At 41.8% G+C, this 21,961-nt stretch overlaps 1 protein-coding gene across 1 annotated transcript in view; it reads left to right on the top strand.

Moving 5' to 3' along the window:
* Positions 1 to 3,294: 3,294 nt before the first annotated feature.
* Positions 3,295 to 21,961, top strand: part of LOC126474105 (uncharacterized) — a 40,908-nt gene continuing 22,241 nt past the window's right edge. Inside the window, exon 1 of the mRNA XM_050101527.1 lies at positions 3,295 to 3,859. Coding sequence (XP_049957484.1) covers positions 3,388 to 3,859 — 472 coding nt within the window. The 5' untranslated portion in view covers positions 3,295 to 3,387. The remainder of the gene's footprint in view (positions 3,860 to 21,961) is intronic.

Genomic DNA, 21,961 nt, shown 5'->3' with positions numbered 1-21,961 from the left:
TTAGGAAAAGTAAAGGTACGAGAGAGGCAATTCTGACGTTACGGCTAATAATGGAAGCAAGGCTAAAGAAAAATCAAGACACTTTCATAGTATTTGTCGACCTGGAAAAAACGTTCGACAATATAAAATCCTGCAAGCTGTTCGAGATTCTGAAAAAAGTAGGGGTAAGCTATAGGGAGAGACGGGTCATATACAATATGTACAACAACCAAGAGGGAATAATAACAGTGGACGATCAAGAACGAAGTGCTCATATTAAGAAGGGTGTCAGACAAGGCTGTAGCCTTTCGCCCCTACTCTTCAATCTGTACATCGAGGAAGCAATAATGGAAATAAAAGAATGGTTCAGGATTGGAATTAAAATACAAGGTGAAAGGATATCAACGATACGATTCGCTGATGACATTGCTATCCTGAGTGAAAGTGAAGAAGAATTAAATGATCTGCTGAACGGAATGAACAGTCTAATGAGTACACAGTATGGTTTGAGAGTAAATCGGAGAAAGACGAAGGTAATGAGAAGTAGTAGAAATGAGAACAGCGAGAAACTTAACATCAGGATTGATGGTCACGAAGTTGATGAAGTTTTGGAATTCTGCTACCTAGGCAGTAAAATAACCAATGACGGACGGAGCAAGGAGGACATCAAAAGCAGACTCGCTATGGCAAAAAAGGCATTTCTGGCCAAGAGAAGTCTACAAATATCAAATACTGGCCTTATATTGAGGAAGAAATTTCTGAGGATGTATGTCTGTAGTACAGCATTGTATGGTAGTGAAACATGGACTGTGGGAAAACCGGAACAGAATAGAATCGAAGCATTTGAGATGTGGTGCTATAGACGAATGTTGAAAATTAGGTGGACTGATAAGGTAAGGAATGAGGAGGTTATACGCAGAATCAGAGAGGAAAGGAATATGTGGAAAACACTGATAAGGAGAAAGGACAGAATGATAGGACATCTGCTAAGACATGAGGGAATGACTTCCATGGTACTAGAGGGAGCTGTAGAGGGCAAATCTGTAGAGGAAGACAGAGATTGGGATACGTCAAGCAAATAATTGAGGACGTAGGTTGCAAGTGCTATTCTGAGATGAAGAGGTTAGCGCAGGAAAGGAATTCGTGGCGGGCCGCATCAAACCAGTCAGTAGACTGATGACCAAAAAAAAAAAAAAATATTGAGCAAGCAGTGAAGGAAACAAAAGAAAAATTCAGAGTAGGTATTAAAATCCATGGAGAAGAAATGAAAACTTTGATGTTCGCCGATGACATTGTAAATCTGTCAGAGACAGCAAAGGATTTGGAAGAGAAGGTGAACGGAATGGACAGTGTCATGAAAGGAGGGTAGAAGATGAACATCAACAAAAGCAAAACGAGAATAATGGAATGTAATCGAATTAAGTCGGGTGATGCTGAGGGAATTAGATTCGGAAATGAGACACTTAAAGTAGTAAAGGAGTTTTGCTATTTGGGGAGCAAAATAACTGATGATGATCGAAGTAGAGAGGATATCAAATGTAGACTGGCAATGGCAAGGAAAGCGTTTCTGAAGAAGAGAAATTTGTTAACCTCGAGTATTGATTTAAGTGTCAGGAAGTTGTTTCTGAAAGTATTTGTATGGAGCGTTGCCATGTATGGAAGTGAAACATGGACGATAAATAGTTTGGACAAGAAGAGAATAGAAGCTTTCGAAATGTGGTGCTACAGAAGAATGCTGAAGATTTGATGGATAGATCACATAACTAATGAGGAGGCATTGAATAGAATTGGGGAGAAGAGAAATCTGTGGCACAACTTGACTAAAAGAAGGGATTGCTTGTTAGGACGTATTCTGAGGAATCAAGGGATCACCAATTTAGGACTGGAGGGCAGCGTGGAGAGTAAAATCGTAGAGGGAGACCATGAGAGGAATACACTAAGCAGATTCAGAAGGATGTAGGCGGCAGTAGTACTGGGAGATGAAGAAGCTTGCACAGGATAGAGTAGCATGGAGAGCTACATCAAACCTGTCGCAGAACTGAAGACCACAACAGCAACAACATGTTAGAGTTAAGCAACCGGCTGGGGATACTTCCAAAAGTGATTCCATTCAGTGTGTAACAATATCAACAACAGAAACTGATATGCCATCGGTATTGGTCGCCAAATGAAGTTTGTCACATGAGGAAAACTGTTCAATGAATTAATAGAAATGTTAGCTTTAGTGAGTGAAAATATCTACCCAAGAGGCATAATGTCTAATACTCTGTTGATCCATCATGGACAAGTGATATCAACTAGTTAAGTATTTATTAATATCAATGAAATTATCCAACAGCCGTGTAACTGGGTTATTACCTTATTTTATTTCGACGACTACCAATTCCGACATTCCACTATGCCATCTGCAGGCTCCATATGCATCTCTCAAATTAAAAGCTAATGTAATGCAGTGTCATATATCACTAGATGTCGTGAATTCAAACTGTTTCACAAGTGCTTCATTCGAAGACTTGATAGCAAGTCTTTATTCGCTTATTTTGAGAGATGCATGTGGGGCCTGAATGCCAAAACTGGTAATCGTCAAAATAATATAAAATAATATCTCAGTTACATGGCTGTTGGAGAATTTCATTGATATTGACGATTAATTTCTAATTTGTTTTACAATGGGATAAATCTCTTTCAGCCTACGAAGTGCAACAAATAATTTCTATCTGGTTTATGGATAGGAACGTGAGACTTCCAGGTAGGCACGGGAGAAGTTCATAAAACGAATAACATATGTTTATTTCGTTCCGATAAGTGCCGGAGTAGTTAACTGACATTTTATGAGGTGAGGCAAATCACAAAGAGTTACTCTTCGAGATTGGAGCCGTTTCATATGCGTTTTGTTTCCTTAGTGAAGGTGACAGGCATATATCTGAGTGCTCATTACTTTCTTACGCCTCGGCTGTTCGTACATCTCCTTTCTGCCTACGTCAGCGCTTTTATTGCCTGTAAATTACATCTCTTTGTACGCGGCGCGCTACCATTCTAAAACTACTGGCCTTCTTCCAGCTCTCCTTTTTTTTCGTACTTCCCGTTACAGTTTAGCGCCGGCGAGGGAGAGGAGAATGGCCAGCACGCTCCATTTCGAGGGTACCCCGCCGGAGGGGGGGACCGGGGGTACGTTTTGCCACAGTCGCTTGCGCGCTCTCCTGTGACGTCCTTTTCTTTGACTACTGTTTGCGCCCCCCTCGGGCAGTCTGTGCTATTCTTAATGGGCTACATATAAAAGCCCACCGCGAATTATTCCGCAGACAGTGGACGGACAGCAGCAGCGCCGGACAGCAGAGCAGCCAGCAGGCAGCAGGCACGCCGTGATTTGCGTTTTCCTCGGCTTCCTCCTAGTCGCACCGGGTGACCATGACAGTCGCGCACGAGCGCACAGTGAAACGCGTCGTCAAACACCTGTTGTTGCCACTTCTGCTGCCGCTGTTGGTCGGCGCCTCGGCGCAGCACACCGGCGACCCCGCGGCGTTGGAGAATAACTTACTGGAGGCGGGACGTGGCGTCGTGAGCGCTGTTATGGACACTGTGGGGCCGTGTCCCGAGTCCGGGGGCGGCATCACCTGCCAGGGGTTGCGTCTGGTGCGGCAAGCGGCAGCCATCGCCGAGAGCGACGGTCCCGTGGAACTGGCGCGCGGCGTCACCCTCGTCAAAGTCGGTGGTGCCACGCTGGAGGGGGCGCGTGGCGACACGGGGATGTCTGCAGACGGCGGAGTCGCTGCGTCCGTGGCCAACTTCCTGCAGGGCCGCGAGGTCCGCATTGAGCTAGCTCAGCTCGTCGGCAGGGAAGAATGGGACTCCTTCGTCAACTCATCGCTTGTGCGCTCTGGTAAGCTTCATTATTTGGCTTCAGCGACAGTACTAGCGATTCAGGTATTAGTGTTCTGTGCTCACGGATTAAGTCGTTTATGGAGAAGAAAAACCTCCACTATGAAAACCAACATGGCTTCCGTAAACAAAGATATCGCGAAACGCAGCTCGCTCCAAAATTTTTTGGAATATTGTTCCAGGAAAAATACAGATTTTTACAATATTACAAGATATTTCAATACACACTGCCGGGATCACATTTAAGTTGTCTGTTTTTATTTATGGAATATCGTTTTTGATCTTCTAAGAGATCGTATTCAGCTCTCACATTCCCTGATGACCGCAGGAAACGTTGGCGGGAGCAGATCTACATCTACATACATACTCCGGAATCCACCATACGGTGCGTGCTGGAGGGTACATCGTACCACAACTAGCATCTTCTCGCCCTGTTCCACTCCCAAACAGAATGAGGGAAAAATGACTGCCTATATGCGAGTACGAGCCCTAATCTCTCTTATCTTATCTTTGTGGTGTATCCGCGAAATATAAGTTGGCGGCAGTAAAACCGTACTGCAGTCATTCTCAAATGCTGGTTCTCTAAATTCTCTCAGTAGCGATTCACGAAAAGAACGCCTCCTTTCCTCTAGAGACTCCCACCCGAGTTCCTGAAGCATTTCCGTAACACTTGCGTGATGATCAAACCTACCAGTAACAAATCTAGCAACCCGCCTCTGAATTGCTTCTATGTCCTCCCTCAATTCGACTTGGCAGGGATTCCAAACGCTCGAGCAGTACCCAAGAATAGGTCGTATTAGTGTTTTATAAGCGGTCTCCTCTACAGATGAACCACATCTTCCCAAAATTCTACCAATGAACCGAAGACGACTATCCGCCTTCCACACAACTGCCATTACATGCTTGTCCCACTTCATATCGCTCTGCAATGTTACGCCCAAATATTTAATCGACGTGACTGTGTCAAGCGCTACACTACTAATGGAGTATTCAAACATTACGGGATTCTTTTTCCTATTCATCTGTATTAATTTACATTTATCTGTATTTAGAGTTAGCTGCCATTCCTTACATCAGTTACAAATCCTGTCCAAGTCATCTTGTATCCTCCTACAGTCACTCAAGGACGACACCTTCCCGTACACCACAGCATCATCAGCAAACAGCCGCACATTGCTATCCACCCTATCCAAAGGACCTTTTATGTAGATAGAAAACAACAGCGGACCTACCACGCCGGCCAGAGTGGCCGAGCGATTCTAGGCGCTACAGTCTGGAACCGTGCGACCACTACGGTCGCAGGTTCGAATCCTGGCTCGGGCATGGATGTGTATGATGTCCATAGGTTAGTTAGGTTTAAGTAGTTCTAAGTTCTAGGGGACTGATGACCTCAGAAGTTAAGTCCCATAGTGCTCAAGAGCCATTTAGACCTACCACACTTCCTTGGGGCACTCGAGATGATACCCTCACCTCAGATGAACACTCAGATCCATATATTGATGCATATTGAATATTGTTGTCCACAACTGCACAGATAGACCTGCTACACGCCAACGGTTCCTGAGTTGATCTATTAGAAGATCGAAAACGGTCACCTAAAATTAAAAATAAACAACTGGAACGCGATCGTAACTCTGTGCTTTGAAACAAATTACAGCTCGTTCTTTCGTCCATGAAATCCAGGACAGGGTACACAAAGATGCTCAGATTGATGATGTGCTTTCTGGACTCAGTTCGCCACTGTTTTATAGTGAGCAAAATATGAGTCTACAGAGTATCAGACTAGATCTATGACTGCATGTAGGACTTTCCTGCAGATAGAACTTAATGCGTCATTTTTAACTGACAGGCGTAAGGGTCGTTTCGGGTGTTCCTCAAGGAATGTTATAGGGAAGTTATTATTTTCAATTTATATTAGATGTCTGCTGGACTCCAAAGCTCGTGGTCGTGCGTAGCGTTCTCGCTTCCCGCGCCCGGGTTCGATTCCTGGCGGGGTCAGGGATTTTCTGTGCGTCGTGATGACTGGGTGTTGTCTGATGTCCTTAGGTTAGTTGGGTTTAAGTAGTTCTAAGTTCTAGGGGACTGATGACCGTGGATGTTAAGTCCGATAGTGCTCAGAGCCATTTGAACCATTTTTTGTCTACTGGACAACGTTAGATGCTCTGTGATGCTATTACCTGACCACACTGCTGTCTGTAGGATGGTTGCAGCGCCTCAAGAGTGCAGCGAAATACTGAAACACCTACGAGGGGTCGATGATTACTGCAGTAATTGGCTGTTGACCCTGAACGAAAATAAACGTAACGCCTCCACTCTTGGATCATAATGTTATTCTTAAAAGATTACAAATTAAAATGTGATACTAGACTGAAATTTTGATAAAGCAAATATTTTTCTGGATAGCTTGAAACTACTTATTGTCTACTGAACAACTAATAAATGTATCTTATTGTGGGTAAATAGGCGAAGAGATCCACTACTACTCGTTTACACAATTGACGACAAATCACTGGAAGTAGTAAATACCGTAAAAAAAGTGTTGTCGGTCGGTTTTATCTACATCTACACGCCGGCTCCCTAACCCACCTTACAGAGGGTGGTGGAGGGCATCCTTTACCACTACTAGTCATTTCCTTTCCTGTTTCACTCGTAAATAGGAGGAGGGAAATAAGACTGTCTATACGCCTTCGCACGCACCCTAATTTCTCGTATGTCTTCGAGGTCCTTACGCGAAATGTATACTGGTGGCAGTAGAATCTATCTATGTCAGTTTTAAATGCCGGTTTCCTAAATTTTCTGAGTGGTATTCTCCCAACAGAGCGAGAGTGGAAGGGTCTGGTTGATTAAATGGGTTTCTGTTAGCAACTTTTATTAGAAGAAACAATTTAATACAATATTGAACGGTAATTTTTATACAATCAGAACACAGCCAAGGTTATCAGGCGCAACGGAGAAAAGCGCAGTTGGTATTATTGCACTTTATGAAAATTAACAAATAACCCCAGCCAAATGTATAAAAGCAACACTGAAGCTGCCATTGGAACCAATACCAAACTCAGCGAACAATTCCTTTGCCGTGGAAAAAACTCAGCAGCGGCCTTCAGCATCTTATTAATGAAAACTGTGAAGTTCCTCTTGTATGCGAACTTCTGTTGACGTGACCATGTAGATGGACCTCCATCACAGGCGGCAAGACTTCCAAGTGCGCCCACGACGTACGACCGTTGCTGTACCGAGCGTCAGCCACCGGGCCGATGTTTACCGCCAGAGCCCTCGCGTCGCCCCGAAACTCAAACCTGCCCAGAGGCCACCGGCGGAACGGTGCCCCGCGTTCATCACGACACAGCGTTTAGCACCGTTTGTACTTGTGACGTCAGCGCAATTAGAAGAGAAAGTGTATTAACAGGTATCTTCTGAATTTTCCGTGAAAGACACTTTAAATTAGGTTCGTGGGACAGCCACAGGTAAAAGTAAAGGTTCTAATCCAAAGTTTTAATGTTTTCCACCGAATAATTTCCTTTTCTTGAACCGTAATATCAGGTCGCTAGCTTCGTTTGTTGGCGAAGAGGCGTGCGAGTATCCAGGAAGTTTTCTTCTTTCCAATTCATTGGCGCTCAAAACTTGTCCATTCAGCCAGCTAATGACAGGAAATGTGATATTACAAGTGGTTTTCACAATTCATGGTGTAGACATTATTTAAGTAGCACCTTGAAATGATGTAACATAGGATTAACAAAGGACTGATTAGACATAAAATAAGATTTACAATCAGATGATACGAAAACCAGTAAAGAAGATGGAACACAGGATACACACTGGTAGTAATATTATAAACATCCTACTATTAACACAATAAGAAATGGCCAATCGTCGTTGGTGCCCATCTGGGATATTCCCAGTTCAGTCCACATTAATGACTATACAGAGCGATGTTTTCCTCGTGTACAAACTACAGGGGTCGATCGATGAGACAATATGGAAGAAAAAAGGTCTAATGAAATTCTGTCGGGAAATGAATGGTTCCCAAGCTAGAAATGATTTGTTCAATCATATTTTGTTACAGAGTCTGCGGTCTAATACTCGCTGTATCATGCAGCCACAGTTTCAATATGCATGATCTCCTCCTAGCGGGTGGCTGGTACTGTCCCCCATACGTTATGCCCTAGCGTCTCTCCTGCCATATTAAATGGTAATTTTATGCCCGGTTAACTTCTCTTGTTAACTCACCTTGTAGTGAATGTGGTACAGAGTTGTGAACAATAGTTCCGTATTCGAATCGACAGCTTGCCGACATGGTGTTTACTTACGGAAAGGCAAATGGCAACGGACAGCGGGCAGAAAGGTTGTATCAGGAGACCTATCCCCGCCAACAACAACCGCAGCAATCAATGTTTGCAACAGTGTTTCTCCGTTTGTCTGAGACAAGGTCGTTTCAGGAAGAACGTACCCGAAATGTGCAGACCACAGACTTGGAGGAAAATGTGATTTAACACTGTGAAAGGCGACCGCCGTGTCAGCACCAGGCAGTTGGCCCACCAGTACAGGGTAAGCCATACGACCGTGTGGAACATTCTCCATGACAATTTTTACTATCCTTATTACTTACATCGTGTGCAGGGCTTACTAGCAACAGACTTTCCACATCGGGAGCAGTTTTGTCACTGGTTTCTTCACCAGCAATCACGATTGCGGAATTTGTCATCCATCCTATTCTAGATGAGGCCATCTTTAAACGGAGTAATATCTTCAACTTTCATAACAGTCATCTGTGATATAGTATGCAGAACCCCAGTGGTAAGATGAGACCGAATCATCAGCATCGGTGCTGCCGGAATTTGCAGGCTGGGATAGTTGCCGATCGTATTTTGGGACGTCTTCCTTGCACGTCACCTAAGAGACCGCAACTATCGGCGTTTCATGCGGGTGATTTTTGCCTCCCCTGCTGGAAGAAGTGCCATTGATGATTCGAAAGGTTTTGTAGATGCTACATAAAGGTGCTCCAGTCCACTTCCCTGTTAACGGCCGGGTCCACTTGCACGACCTCCTCGTTTACTGGATCTCAACCCGTGCGATTTCTGGTTATGGGAATATCTCAGAAGTATCGTGTATGCAAAGCCCATTTCAGATGTGGAGACATTGGAGCTGTGTATTCACGCTGTCTTTGTTACTGTTCCGATGCAGCCTGGCCCATGTGTACGTGTCAGACAGAACATGCTACACACATGCTTTGAGGCACATAGAAACCATTTTCAGCACATACTGTAACTGTGGCTCCATGGTACAGCGAGTATTAGACCGCAGTCTCTGTAACAATGTACGACCGAATAAATGGTATGGAGCATGGAAACCATGCTTTTCCGGATGTAAGTTCATTAGACCTTTTTTGTTCCTTATCCTCTCATCGATCAATCCCTAGAATTTGTACAAGGAGGAAATAACCCAGCATAAGTTATACAGAAAGTTCTACTCTAGAAGAGACTGCCATCTCTTGACGTAACTACTTTTGTACAGTTAACTGAGTCTTTCTGGGTGGGTACAATATTCTTGATATATTGAAAGAACATGTCCTTTCTACTGAACTGTTAGTTCAACTGAGTACTTTATCAAGCACTACTATCTAGTTCCGAGCAAGTGTTGACTTCTTGAGAAAATAAGTGGATGTGGACGATGACGTACCCACACAGATTTGTGATCTTGAGAATGAGCACACGATCGGAAATAGCTTGATAAAGCAGTCATTCAAACGAACAGTCCAGTGGAAAGGACGTCTCCTTGGATTTGTACAGATCGTTCTAACAGGCTGTGAACAAGAAAAGAAATAGAACATTGAATGTTTTGGAGGGAAACTGTCAAAATGTAGTACGAAATATTCCTTTACGCCTTTTTCAACTGCTTCGTTAGAACTATTTTCTGCAATTTTCGAGATAAGTAGCAAAGGCAGCCAAATTCGACCGAAATATTCTCACTGCAGAGCTTCATTAATCATTTTAGAACAATCAGGTAGAAAATTGAAGTTGTAATCTGGTTATGATTTGATATAAGCAAAATACAGTGCGTCCCAGAAATGTTGCGACAAACTTCAAGGGGTTGTAAAGGGTGTCTCGACGAACAAATCGAAGATAGGAAATAGTGTGCGGAAACATCATCCAGTTATGCTACAGGGCGTCGAAGTTACAAGCAACGGCGCCTACCTCTACGCCACCCCTTCGGCAGTAAACGTGACTTTCTATGCTAACGGACCTTAGGTGGAACGCCTCACACTGTTGTTTGTTATTCAGTGATTGCGATTGATTGCGACTGATCGTCGCTATCGCCAATGGAGAAGACAGAGTAGAAGGGCTTTGTCTCCTGTGGATGCGATGCTCTGTTGCCCACCTGGAGTTTCCTATCCTTTATTTGTGCCTTGAGACACCCTGTACAAATACTTGAAGTTAGTCACTACATTTCTGGAGCTGCGTAGGCTCTACCTCTGACTGCACAATGTGGGAAGTAACTTTATATATTAATATGTAAGACAATATATTTTGATGTAAGATACCGTAGATGGCAAAAACCTGATACAGGACTCAAAGCAGTCACAGTTACCCTTCAGGAACTTGAATTTAGACATACTGATCTGATCAGGTTGCGTTTAGTCTTATTCATGGTTAAAGAATTTAGAGTATATAGCGAAAAATTCTTACGTAGGGTGAACCAGAACTCCACCGACAAATTTCGTAGGTTGTTTATTGATGATTAGAGAGTATTTTTACGTAAGAGACTCATGGTCTTCGGTGGCTCGTTACAGAGGAATTACATTTCCTTTGATTTCTTGTCCTTTGAATCGTTATTGAATTGAAAGTATCTACACAGCAGTCAAAGTGTCGTCGGTATGCGCTGTGTATCTCGGTGTGTCTCTTGCTTTTGCCCTGCATGGCCTATATTGGTCCCCGATACTGCGTTCAGTAATGCTCGGTCCTATCTCGGGTTTGTTTTCTCTGGGGTGTTAGTTGTAAGTTAAGTTAAACACAGCAACAGTATGAACAAGTTTACTGTTAAAGAATCGACCCATCTGCATCTCGTCTGTGGGTTCAGTGAATGCAACGCAAAAGCGGCTCGTCAACCAAAAGCCCAGCTGTTCCCGCACCGATGGCGTGTTACTAGTTGTTGATTACGTGTTACAAGCCTCTTTACTGCTGTGAAAGTATTTCCACAGAAACAAAGATAAATATGGTAACAGTTTCGGGTGAGTCATAATTACTTTATTACTGTGTAACTAACCAATGGAGGCCACAGATCCCATGCACCAATATATGCAACTTACGAAACTTTGTCTTTGAATTTTCAGCTCACTCTGTATAATAAGTATTGAGAAGTGTAAAAATCTTGTGCCTTGCGCCTCTTATAAAGCTCTAATTTTTTTCAAATTTAATGAGAAATTACAGTGAGGCAAATTAATAAAGCAACACACAAATGTAGAATATGAATATCACGAGTATATCGTATCAGCTCACTTCACGAAGAAATTGTGTCATTCGCACATATTTCCACAATGCTGGAATCAATGATCGACAGTTTCATATTAAACGTAGCAGGCACTTGATATTCGTGCAGCACGCTATGCGTGAATACACAGCCTTCATTAAATCAATAATTCATTGTTATCTTTGTTATTGAACACTTCGACAGCACTGCAAATATTGACAGCATCGAGCATAAGCAGCAGCTGAGTGCAGATCGTCGACAAAGTCGTCGTGAATCATAAAATGTTACTTCAAATATCACTGCCTGATGACAAACATCCATTGTGATGACGTGTGACAAATAATTTTCGAAGAAAATAAATACACTTTTTAGTTCGACAACTTCTGAAATAGTGAAACTATAGGAGAGACTGCGATCATGCAACACTAACTTTTACTGAGACTTAACGAGACAATTTATCCTCAAATAACCTACTCTCGGATGTTATTCATGTGAAAGAAAAAACTGTGGGAAGTAACAAAATATGCATCAAATATGAATCGTTTAACCAATTAATTTGCTGACTCACGAAGCTCAAGCTTTTTACCATGCCATACTGCAAACATTACAGACTATACAACATTCGACAGTTATTAGAAAATGTCTAGCAATTTTGTTACTTAACTTTTACAGCTCTTCCTGTATGTCACTTCATTCTTAGCTAGACAGGAGGCATAATGATGGATTTTTTTCAGGTGAACTGAGGATTCTTGCGACGGCATAATCCTTGCCTTTTCTCGTGCACCAATCTGGAATCCTTTTTCTGCACTGTCATTCGTAAGCTCATTGGCCGTAATCGAATACAAGTTCTATTCATGAGACTTCAGACGTAGAAGATTTAGACATGAACGTCGGAGATCGTTCGGGTTATAGTGATATTTAACGACTGTTAAAACTGACTGTTAAATTTATACTTCCAGTGTTCCGAAATGAATGTCATGACTGAAAGTATACAAACTTAAATCTAATCGTTATCGGGTAGCCTACATGTGTTTTAACCAGGCCAGATTGCTTAAAAATATGTTGTTTCTCCAAATTGTATTCCTTTTTCAGAGAAAATAACGTTTAAGAACTAAAAACGTTACGACAACGAATGATTGTCTTACAGATTGCACCCATAATAGTTGTAGTTATGGATTACAAAAAAAAGTAGTATTGAGGAACGAATTCTGCAGTACAGTCAATAACAACTTCTGAAACATTCTTCTGTGTGTTTCAAAATTGTGTTCTTTCGTTTCCTTAGTATTGAATTGCCCTCATTTCTATTACAGCGTATTTAAGAGTTCTTGTCTAGAATTCTAAGCGTAGAGAAGCTATTCAAAATGAGATGTTAGAAACGATTTCCAGTTAATTTTTACTGAGTATAAATATAAACAGCTGCGCTAGAGCGTGTTCAAGAAAAAGAAAAGTCACTACTGTCATATAAGGCAAAAAGATTTTGTACCATCTAGAACTATATATGTTAAAAACGCGACATTTTAGTTAACTGCTATTCACGACTGTTCTTGACAAAACACGGTTATACAGGTGACACAGACGTTAAACCGGACTAAGGATTTAACAGCACTCCGATCACTTTTCTCAAATAATGCAGATCACTGCATTCGCTGCCACACTTATTCTGATGTGAGACAATGTAACAGTAAAAAGGCTCATCTATCCAGTTACTTGATGGTGTGCTTTCAAGTTTACAACCGACTTGATGATTAACTTTTATGCACTATCTTTCGACGAGCGGCTGAGTTGTCTTCTTCGGCTGTTCCGAGATGTGTTGTTATGCGTACGCGCTGACTTAACTCCGAGAAAATAAGACAGATCACAAACCTTATTATCTAATTAACCGGACTCTGTGGCTGATAAGATAGAAATTGGCCATCTTCAGCGTAAGGTTCGAATTCCTAATCCCACAATTGTGATATCGGTTTCAAGCAACGTGACGCATTAGGAAAACATAAGCAACCTCACCGGGAGGCCATTGTCGGTCCTTGCGAATGATGTAATTGACAAGCGAAATATTGTAGCTCTCTTGCAGAGGTTCTCAAAAAACGAGAAAGGTGCTGTATATGAAACAGAATAGGCTGTATCCATCTTCGTGAAAGTGACTGCCATCCACGCAGAGCGTTTCTTCCTATTAACAGCACTACAACACAGTGACCCAAAATCGTCGTCGTCTCACCAGACGCAGCTTTAATTTACTCTCTAATATTCGGAACGCTCACATTTCAGTGGATCTTCTGGAACTTCACGTATTTATTATGAGATAAGGAAATTTCCAGGCGACCGTCACTTTTTGATAATATTTCTGACTCACACAATGATGCTTCAAACTATTAGACACGAGGTATTGTTGAGAAAGGAGTCGTTACTCTGCAGTTTCTTGCTTCAAAACCACCTTTGTTTCCGGAACGTATGGATTTCGTGATGGTGGACTTACGTTGTGGACAGGAGCGAACACTGAAGGATTTGCACATACACCATATGGAATGAACCCATGAGGAGTCGACGAAAGAAGGATATAATGTCCTGCTGACTAAGCCGGATTAAAGAAGGAACAAAAGTTCGGTATGAGCAAGGATGGGATGGAATGTCGGGTGTACCTTTTTTTCTTCAAGGGAAATCACCACAGCATTTCCTTAAGCGATTTAAGGAAATCATGGAAAAGCAATATCTGGGCGGCTTGATGTGAATTTTAACCGCTGCCAATACGAGTTCAGCACCGTAAACACTATTCCGCCGCACATTTTTGAATGCTAGAAGGTACAGATTGATACCATATCCTCTACCCTTCTGTTCTGCCGTAAATTGTGCCATAGTCTATTCGTTGCTTTGTATGAGTGAGAATGGGTGGCATCATAACGCTAATTAACCTAACACATCTCTCATACAACTGTTTGAAAGACAAAAATTTTTCTTAACGAGCCCCATTATGTTTCTCAAAATCTCTTCAATAACCATGAAGTACGTATAATTTTAGACAGCTGGTCAGTGGCCAAACATCAGTTTTTGGTATGCTTCTTTTACTTTTGAGGTATTTCACTAATATATGAAGTCTCTTGCAAGCAAGAACCTGGCGTGACTCCAATTGTATGTTGCCCTATATTACAGGGCAACATATTCGGCTACCAACCAAAAAGAACTAGATCTGGGAACAATCCCAGCTACTGCTTAAATTTTGGACAAAATTTATCTGCTATGCCTGCCGCAGATTTCCAGTATAAGAGTTGTCCTCATTTTTCAAACAATCTTTTCTAAAGAGGACAGAAGGGCAATTAGAGGCTCAGGCCAGCAGTTTCGGAATGGGAAACTTCCGTTAAACCAGGTCAGTGAGATCAAGAAATCAATGGAAACCACTGCATGTGTCCACAGAAACTAGGTCTTTTATTGAAAATGTGGCACCATTAAACCATTTGCAATAGATCCCGAATTAGTCCATCGTTCGGCCTTCCGGAGGGGACTTCAAGGTAGATGTGACCAAAACAAAAAGATTGAAAAATAAACTAAGTTGCAGTTTGGAATTTGTGAAGGTGGTAGGAGCTAGAAAATCTGAAAACGCTGAATCTGCATGTAGTTGAGGGTCAGTGAAGTGAATGGGAAGAATATATATATATATATATATATATATATATATATATATATATATATATATATATATATATATATATATATATATATATATATATATAAGCGCCATCGGCAGCAGAAAATTTTGTAGGAGTTTTTATATATAGTATGGTAGGGCAAAGAGGGATTTACTGTGTATAGTTCAGCTACAGGGTTTTTTTCATTAGATTCGGAGCGGAACGAAACAAACACAAATAACCATAGTTCAGGTACACATGTCTATGTCACAAGCAGACAATGACATGACACAGAGAGATGGTTAAGTCTTATCAGAGAGATGAAGGAGTATTGGAAGGAGGAGATAAGATTTGTTGATGACAATGCCATCCTCGGTGAAAGCAAAAGAAACAGGAGTGTGAGAGGAGAAAGTGTCCTTAGGTTCTGCAGCAAATTCAAGCTAGTAACAGTAAGTACATTGTTTAAAATCGCAAGAGGCAGTTTACTTGAATAGGTCAGAAAGTTGGAAGAACCAGCTGGATTATGTCTTGGGGAGATACAGATTCCCAAATTAGACATCGGCTTGTGGAACGTGCCCAGTGGCAGAGTGATGATGGAGAGTAGCCTGAAGTTTAAGAGGATCAATAGAAATGACCAGTGAACAAGGAAGCAGCATTCTGAAGTTCCTCAAAGTTCTCTGAGGTTGTAGATCCACAGTCAGTAGTGGCGTTCAGAAGGAATGGACATTTCCAAAATGGGAAAAGCAAGATGATATCTACAAATGCATACAAATATATGTATAATAAAAGTGTCTGCAAAGAAACTATGGGTGAGAGGAGATATACTTCAACTGATTGACGAAAGAAGAAAATATAAAAATCTTTAGAAACTCGTAGGAATACAAGTGGATATGAAATGTAAAAAAAGCTTACGCGAAAAGGCTACAGGAAAAATGTAAAGAAACTGACAGTGAAATAATGAGCTGAAGGACAGATTCAACATACAGAAAGGCTTACACAATTTTGTAAGAAACTAAAAGCAAGAGCATGAACATTATGATTACAATAGTAAGTGTAAGTAAGTGATAATGGAGGGATGGGAAGGATAGGACCTATCTAATAACGTAATGTAAGATGAAATGGGTGTCGCTTTGGAAGATTCATAGTGTCCAATGATAGAGTCAGGAGTCACAGGTTGAAAGACTTTGGAAGGCTCCCAATCAAGCACCATAAGGGATGGATAACATACATAGGCAAATAACAGTTTCCAATATCTGACTTTGTACTCCACAACAGAAACAAGATTTAAGAAAAATTAAGGCACTTTCACTGGCACAGTGCAAGATGTTTGAAATCCTCAGAAAAATCGATATATGCTGTAGAGAAAGATGAATAATATTAAATGTTTGTAAGATGAAAGAAGGAAAAAATAAGAATGGAAGACTAAGAAAGAAATGCTCATTGTAAAAGTGATCTATGTCCTGCAGCGTTCATCCTGTATATATAAGAGACAATAAAGGAAACAACAGGAAGTTTGATAAATGTGGTTAATATTTACAGCGAATGAATATCAGTGATAAGATTTGTTGATGACAATGCCATCCTCGGTGAAAGCAAAAGAATGAACCATCCATTATTACAGAAAGTGGACTGAGAAAAGTTAATGAACATTGCAGCATTACTTTTTTACATTATAGATAAATTTTTTCCAAAGAAATACCAGTACCAAGGCTACACTTCATTGCTCTTATTTTATTTATTTATCATTATTTATCTACATCTGTTACGTATGTAAAACAAAGAAATGTGTATAAGTGTGTATGTCAGGTATCTCCTCCCAAACCCCTGAATTTATTTCAACCAAATTTGTTATGAAACAGCATGCCTCATGAGTATCAGCAGTGTGGTGTTTATAAATTCCTAGCCCCAATAGGAGCGGGTATATGGGCAAAAACATTTGTTCCAGCCGCTTTCCAGATCCTGGGTACCATCTGCCCTGAACAACATGCATGCCAAATAAACCTGCTTTGCAGGCAGCTTACATGTCAGGGGTAGGAAACGGTTTTCCATGCTCCAGAATAGTACCGGCCTCCTTTATGGACCTGCTTTGCATGGCAGCCCATTTTATATGCCAGGAGCAAATAAATAATTTTCAAGTCCCTAATGTGTGGCTTGCTCTGCATGACAGGCAAGAGTAATATTGGCAATTTTTATTAAACTGTATTGCAGGAGCTACATATGGAGACAGGTTGAGGTAGATAGAAAATGGAGTAAGAAATGGGCAGAGAGACTGGAGGAGTGAGAGATGCACGATGCAGGTGGAAGGTATAGAGGGGTAATGGGCAGGCAGAAAAGGAAGAAGGGATGTGTAGATGGAGAGAGGTGGTGAAGGATATGGTCAGAGAGAAGGGGGAGAGATATAATTAGAGAGACAGTATGAAAGAAATGGACAAAGAGAGGGGGAGGAGAAGCTTAAGAGACAAAGAGAATCGGGAGGACAGAGAGAGAGATTAAGAGAGGCAGACGCCGAGGGGGAGGAGGATTGAACACATGTGTGAGTGAGAGGAAAAGGCGAGTTTGTATATTTACTCAAATAAAAACAATAAAGAATAACAGCGAAATTGCTATGTCTAGAAAAATCGTATATCTGCTACGAATCTGCACATAATATTTTTCTTCTGAATTAATGAAAAATATTGCGTAATGTGTGATAACTTCTTTGAAAGAACGTAGAAGCAGAACAGTATTGTACACTATTTCAAACCGAAAGATACTGCATTGTTTCAAACAACGTGTCCATGAATTCTGGAGCTCTAGTTCCCATCTGATCATCCTGATTTTTGTTTCCTACAGTTTCCCAAAATTACTTCAGGTAAATGCCGTCATGGTTATAAATACTGCAACCGACTATCTGAGCCATCGTTGTCGAGGTTAACCTTTATTAGGAGTACTCTACAAAAATTCTAACTGCAACGGTGCCACACTTCAATGTAACGCAGTTTTCCCTACGATGGCTGGCGTGGTTGAGTCACCGGTTGTAGGAGTTCCCGTTTTGGCAGTTGAGGAACGTTACACCACGAAAATCACATGGTTATTCTTGCCTGCCAAACAGTGGCTTCTTAATCCGGGGAAAGAGGAAGAAGTCATTATGTGCCATTTCAGGAGAAAAAGGGGCGGAGGGGTTTCGAAAATTTGACGGCCCAGAGAAGCAGAATGTGCGTCTATATCATGTGCTGACCGAGTTGGGGCGTTAACGTAGAGGAAAATCATCCGTTGGCACAGCTTCTGTAATGCTTGGTCTTGACGGCCTCCCATAAGCTCGACACGAGGTCTCTGTGGTATCCTCACGTACGGTTTGCCCCTTACGAGCATAATCTGATAGCACCACCCCATCGTAATCCCAAAAAACACTCAGCATTACCTTTCCCGGTCATAGCTGTTTGCCTTGTTTTCCTCTGGTTGTCATGTTCCACTACCTATGAGTCACAGCGAGGCACCCAGCACTCGTTATTAAGCAGCCAAAACAGTAAATTGCTGAATAGGTAGAAAAATTTCGGCTGCGTCACATATCCACTGACATAAGTGACTTTGATGGGGAGCAGGCTTTTACAACCCGGGGCATCTCGGAAAAATTTGTTGGATTTCCGCTATCTATTGCAGTGTTTATCTATGGAAAGTAGTTTCAAGGACGGTGAAAACACATCTAAGCGACAACAAGCTGGACGTCAACGTCTCATCAGAGAAAGTGGAGATCAGAAGCTTGCCCGCTCCGTGAAGCAGGATAAGCGGAGATCTGTCACAGATCTGACGAGAAGTACAACGCGGGTGCAGGCAGAATGTTTCGTAGGACTACGTTCAGCTTATATAGTTGAACATAGGGCTCCTCAAATAATGGCCCCTACGTGTTCCTATGTTGACCAAATATCATCAATTGAAAGGTATCACCTGGCTGGTGAACCATGTTTCTTGTTACACCAGGTCATGCCTGGATACACGTCATCCAGATGCACGGCTGCTCGAATCGTGCACCGAACGACGGACGCCGGCCAGCGTTTCCACTACGGCCAACATTCACCTTGGATTCTGCATAACTTGTGGTAGTAACTAAAGGCACCATGAAAGATGTGGTCTCAGTGAACATTACTGCAGACCAATTGCTTCCCCTTAAGCTTGATGTCTACCCCGACGGCGTTGGCATCTTATAGCGTGTCACAAGGTCAGAATCATGCTACACGCTTCGAGGAGCATCATAGTCAGTTCATGTTGATATCTTGTCCACTACCCTGTTCACTCTGTTCTGAACCCGATGGAAAGAGCGTGGGAACTTCTCGAGTACCAATTCAGTGTTGTAAGAACCAGCAGCCCGTAATGTAAGGGAAATGCTTGACATGTGTGTAGACATCTGTTGCCATAAGCTCTGCAAACCTACGAAGAATTTGTAGAATCAGTGCCATAGATGATCGTGTTGTATTGCATCTCAGAGTTGGACTAACACACTCTTAAGTCGGTCTTCATTATGTTTTGGTCTCTCAGTGGAAGTCTGTTACAAGTCATTCACACAAATGATGAAGAAACGTCGACAAAATAGTATTATATGTACGTTATGAAAAGGAATAAATTATTACTTTCTTGTACCGTTTTGCATTTTCTGCCCTCTGAAACAGGAAAAGGTAAGAAGAGTTGTTTGTTCCCTCTGTTATTCCCACGGACAAATACACTTTAAGTTGTATAGTTCTGACGTGAGCAGTTCGTAGCAAAGATCCGAAGGACGGATATACCTTGCTAAAATCTAAAACAAAAAATATACATTGAACTTCAAAACCAAATTGCTCCATATAGATTAACGCAAAATTAACTAACTCCGTCACAACCGGTCAAAAATGCCTAATGGTACCGACCAGCCACCGTATCATCCTCACCCAACAGGCGTCACTGGATGCGGATATGAAGGGCCATCTGGTCAGCAAACCGTTCTCCCGGCCGCATGTCAGTTTATGTAACGCAGAATAAAACAAGAAAAATATTGATGTAATTCATTTTCCGGTAGGCCTATTGGTTTGCTTGTAATTAAAGCTTGAGTCTCTAATATAAACCCGATAGTGGTCTCCCATACGGATCTCCAGTAAGGGACTGCAGGGGGGGGGGGGAGGGGGAGGTAACCATTTGGATCTTCGGTAGGGGATTGCCATAGAGCAGGTCACCATGATAGAAAAAAACTAAATAATCAACCAAAGGATAACATTGTCAGAGGCAGAGAGTGCATTGCATTGCCAGAAGTCTGAAGTGCGAAGGAAGTTAGGAAATCTGAAAAGAAAAGTGTAACGGCTCGTTCTCTGGAGGTCAGTGAAGTGAAAGTAGATAAGTATTTCTGGTGAGATGAGATGGGTATAGGATCAAATCAGTATAAGCAGTAATTGGTGTAACCAGAGCAGGATTCGTCAGGAATAAGTTGGCGAAAAGAACTATATACAGAAGAAACAAAAATAAATGTGGACAAATGACATTCACTTTGGCTTTAGGGAAAGGTTATGACGATGCACTTGATAATGGAAACAAGACTTTAAAGAATTCAAAACACTTTTGTAGGAATTAACGATGAAGAAAAAGCGTTAGACAGCGTAAAATGCTGGAAGATATTCGAAACTATGAGTGGAATAGATGCAAGCTGCAAGGAGAGGCCCGTAATGTACAATACGTTGGAGGAACAAGGGAGGAGAATAAGAATACAATGCCAGGAGAGAAGTGAGATCATCTTCCTCTGTTGTTCAAACTGTACACTGAGGAAGCAGTGATGGAAATAAATGTAGGCTGAGGAGTACGGTTGAAATTCTGGGTAAATGGAGATCACTGATAAGGTTCACTGAAAGCTACGGAACCTGTCAAAAGGAATGAACAATCTACTGAGCATATGACGTTGGGTCAGAGTAAACCAACGGTATATCAAAGTCATGAGGAGTAGCAGAAATAAGATAGGCTCTAAGCTTCACATGAAAATTAGGGACCAACTAACAAGTGAAAAAGAAAAAAAAAAAAGCTTGTCGGATGAAGCAAGGAGGAAATAAGTAGCAGACGAGCACAGAAAGAGAGAGCATTGCTCGTTAGGAGAAGAATATTAGACGATTCAGTCACATTAACATGACGTCAAGGTGCAATAAACACTCACAGATGGCAGGTGGCAGCATTAGCAGGGTGTCGGGCAAACGCAGAAAACTGTGCAGACGTTGTTGTGATGCGGAAGCGGAGCAATTTATCTGACTTCCAAAAGAGCATGTTCTTTATCTCTCGGGACTAGGATAGAAGCATTTTCGGAACGGTTACGTTTGTAAATTGCTCGCGTACCACTATGGTATAAGCTTATCGTTCGTGGCAAAATGGCGCTATCCAAACCGGTGCCGAAGCAACCGTGGTGCACCACTGGCCTTAGACAGGGTCTCCTCAAAGAGAGTTCATCGAACGTAAATTGGTAGTATGGCCCTCAACAGCAGGCGGATGATTTCACTAAAATTAAATATCCTTTTTCGATTATTAGCTCCATTGTTTCAAAATATTCAGTTTTAGTATCCTGTAATTTTGTAGAATTTTGACCTCAATCTATGAGACACTTTGTGCAGCGTGAGGTCAGTTAGGTTCTCCCCCCCCCCCCCCCCCCACACACACACTTTATCTCTGATATAGCACCCGAAAAAAATCACAGGATATAGATTTATCCGCTGACGGTTAATTCCACATCCGTTGATGAATTCTGTGTCCGATTATGAAAATAAGATATTAGCGTGGCTCTGCTAAGTATCTACAAATGGATTAATAATACAAGAGTATGCTAGTAAGAGAAAGGACAATAATTTGTACCTCATCAGGAATACAGTGACGATTGGCTCAAAAACGGTACGTTCTAGGTATACATTCTGTCCGCAATATTGTGAACTTATGCAGAACAGAAAAACAAATTATGCTTTATTGAAGTATTTAAGCTTATCGAATCAATTTCATGGCTGTGTAGACTAACTTCAGACGTAAAACGCGTTTGATGCTCAGTTATTACA

This window comes from Schistocerca serialis, chromosome 4 (assembly GCF_023864345.2).
Source record: "Schistocerca serialis cubense isolate TAMUIC-IGC-003099 chromosome 4, iqSchSeri2.2, whole genome shotgun sequence".
In the NCBI taxonomy this organism is placed as follows: domain Eukaryota; kingdom Metazoa; phylum Arthropoda; class Insecta; order Orthoptera; family Acrididae; genus Schistocerca; species Schistocerca serialis.
The sequence above is the reverse complement of the archived record's forward strand: the minus strand, read 5'-3'. Positions and strand labels throughout refer to the sequence as shown.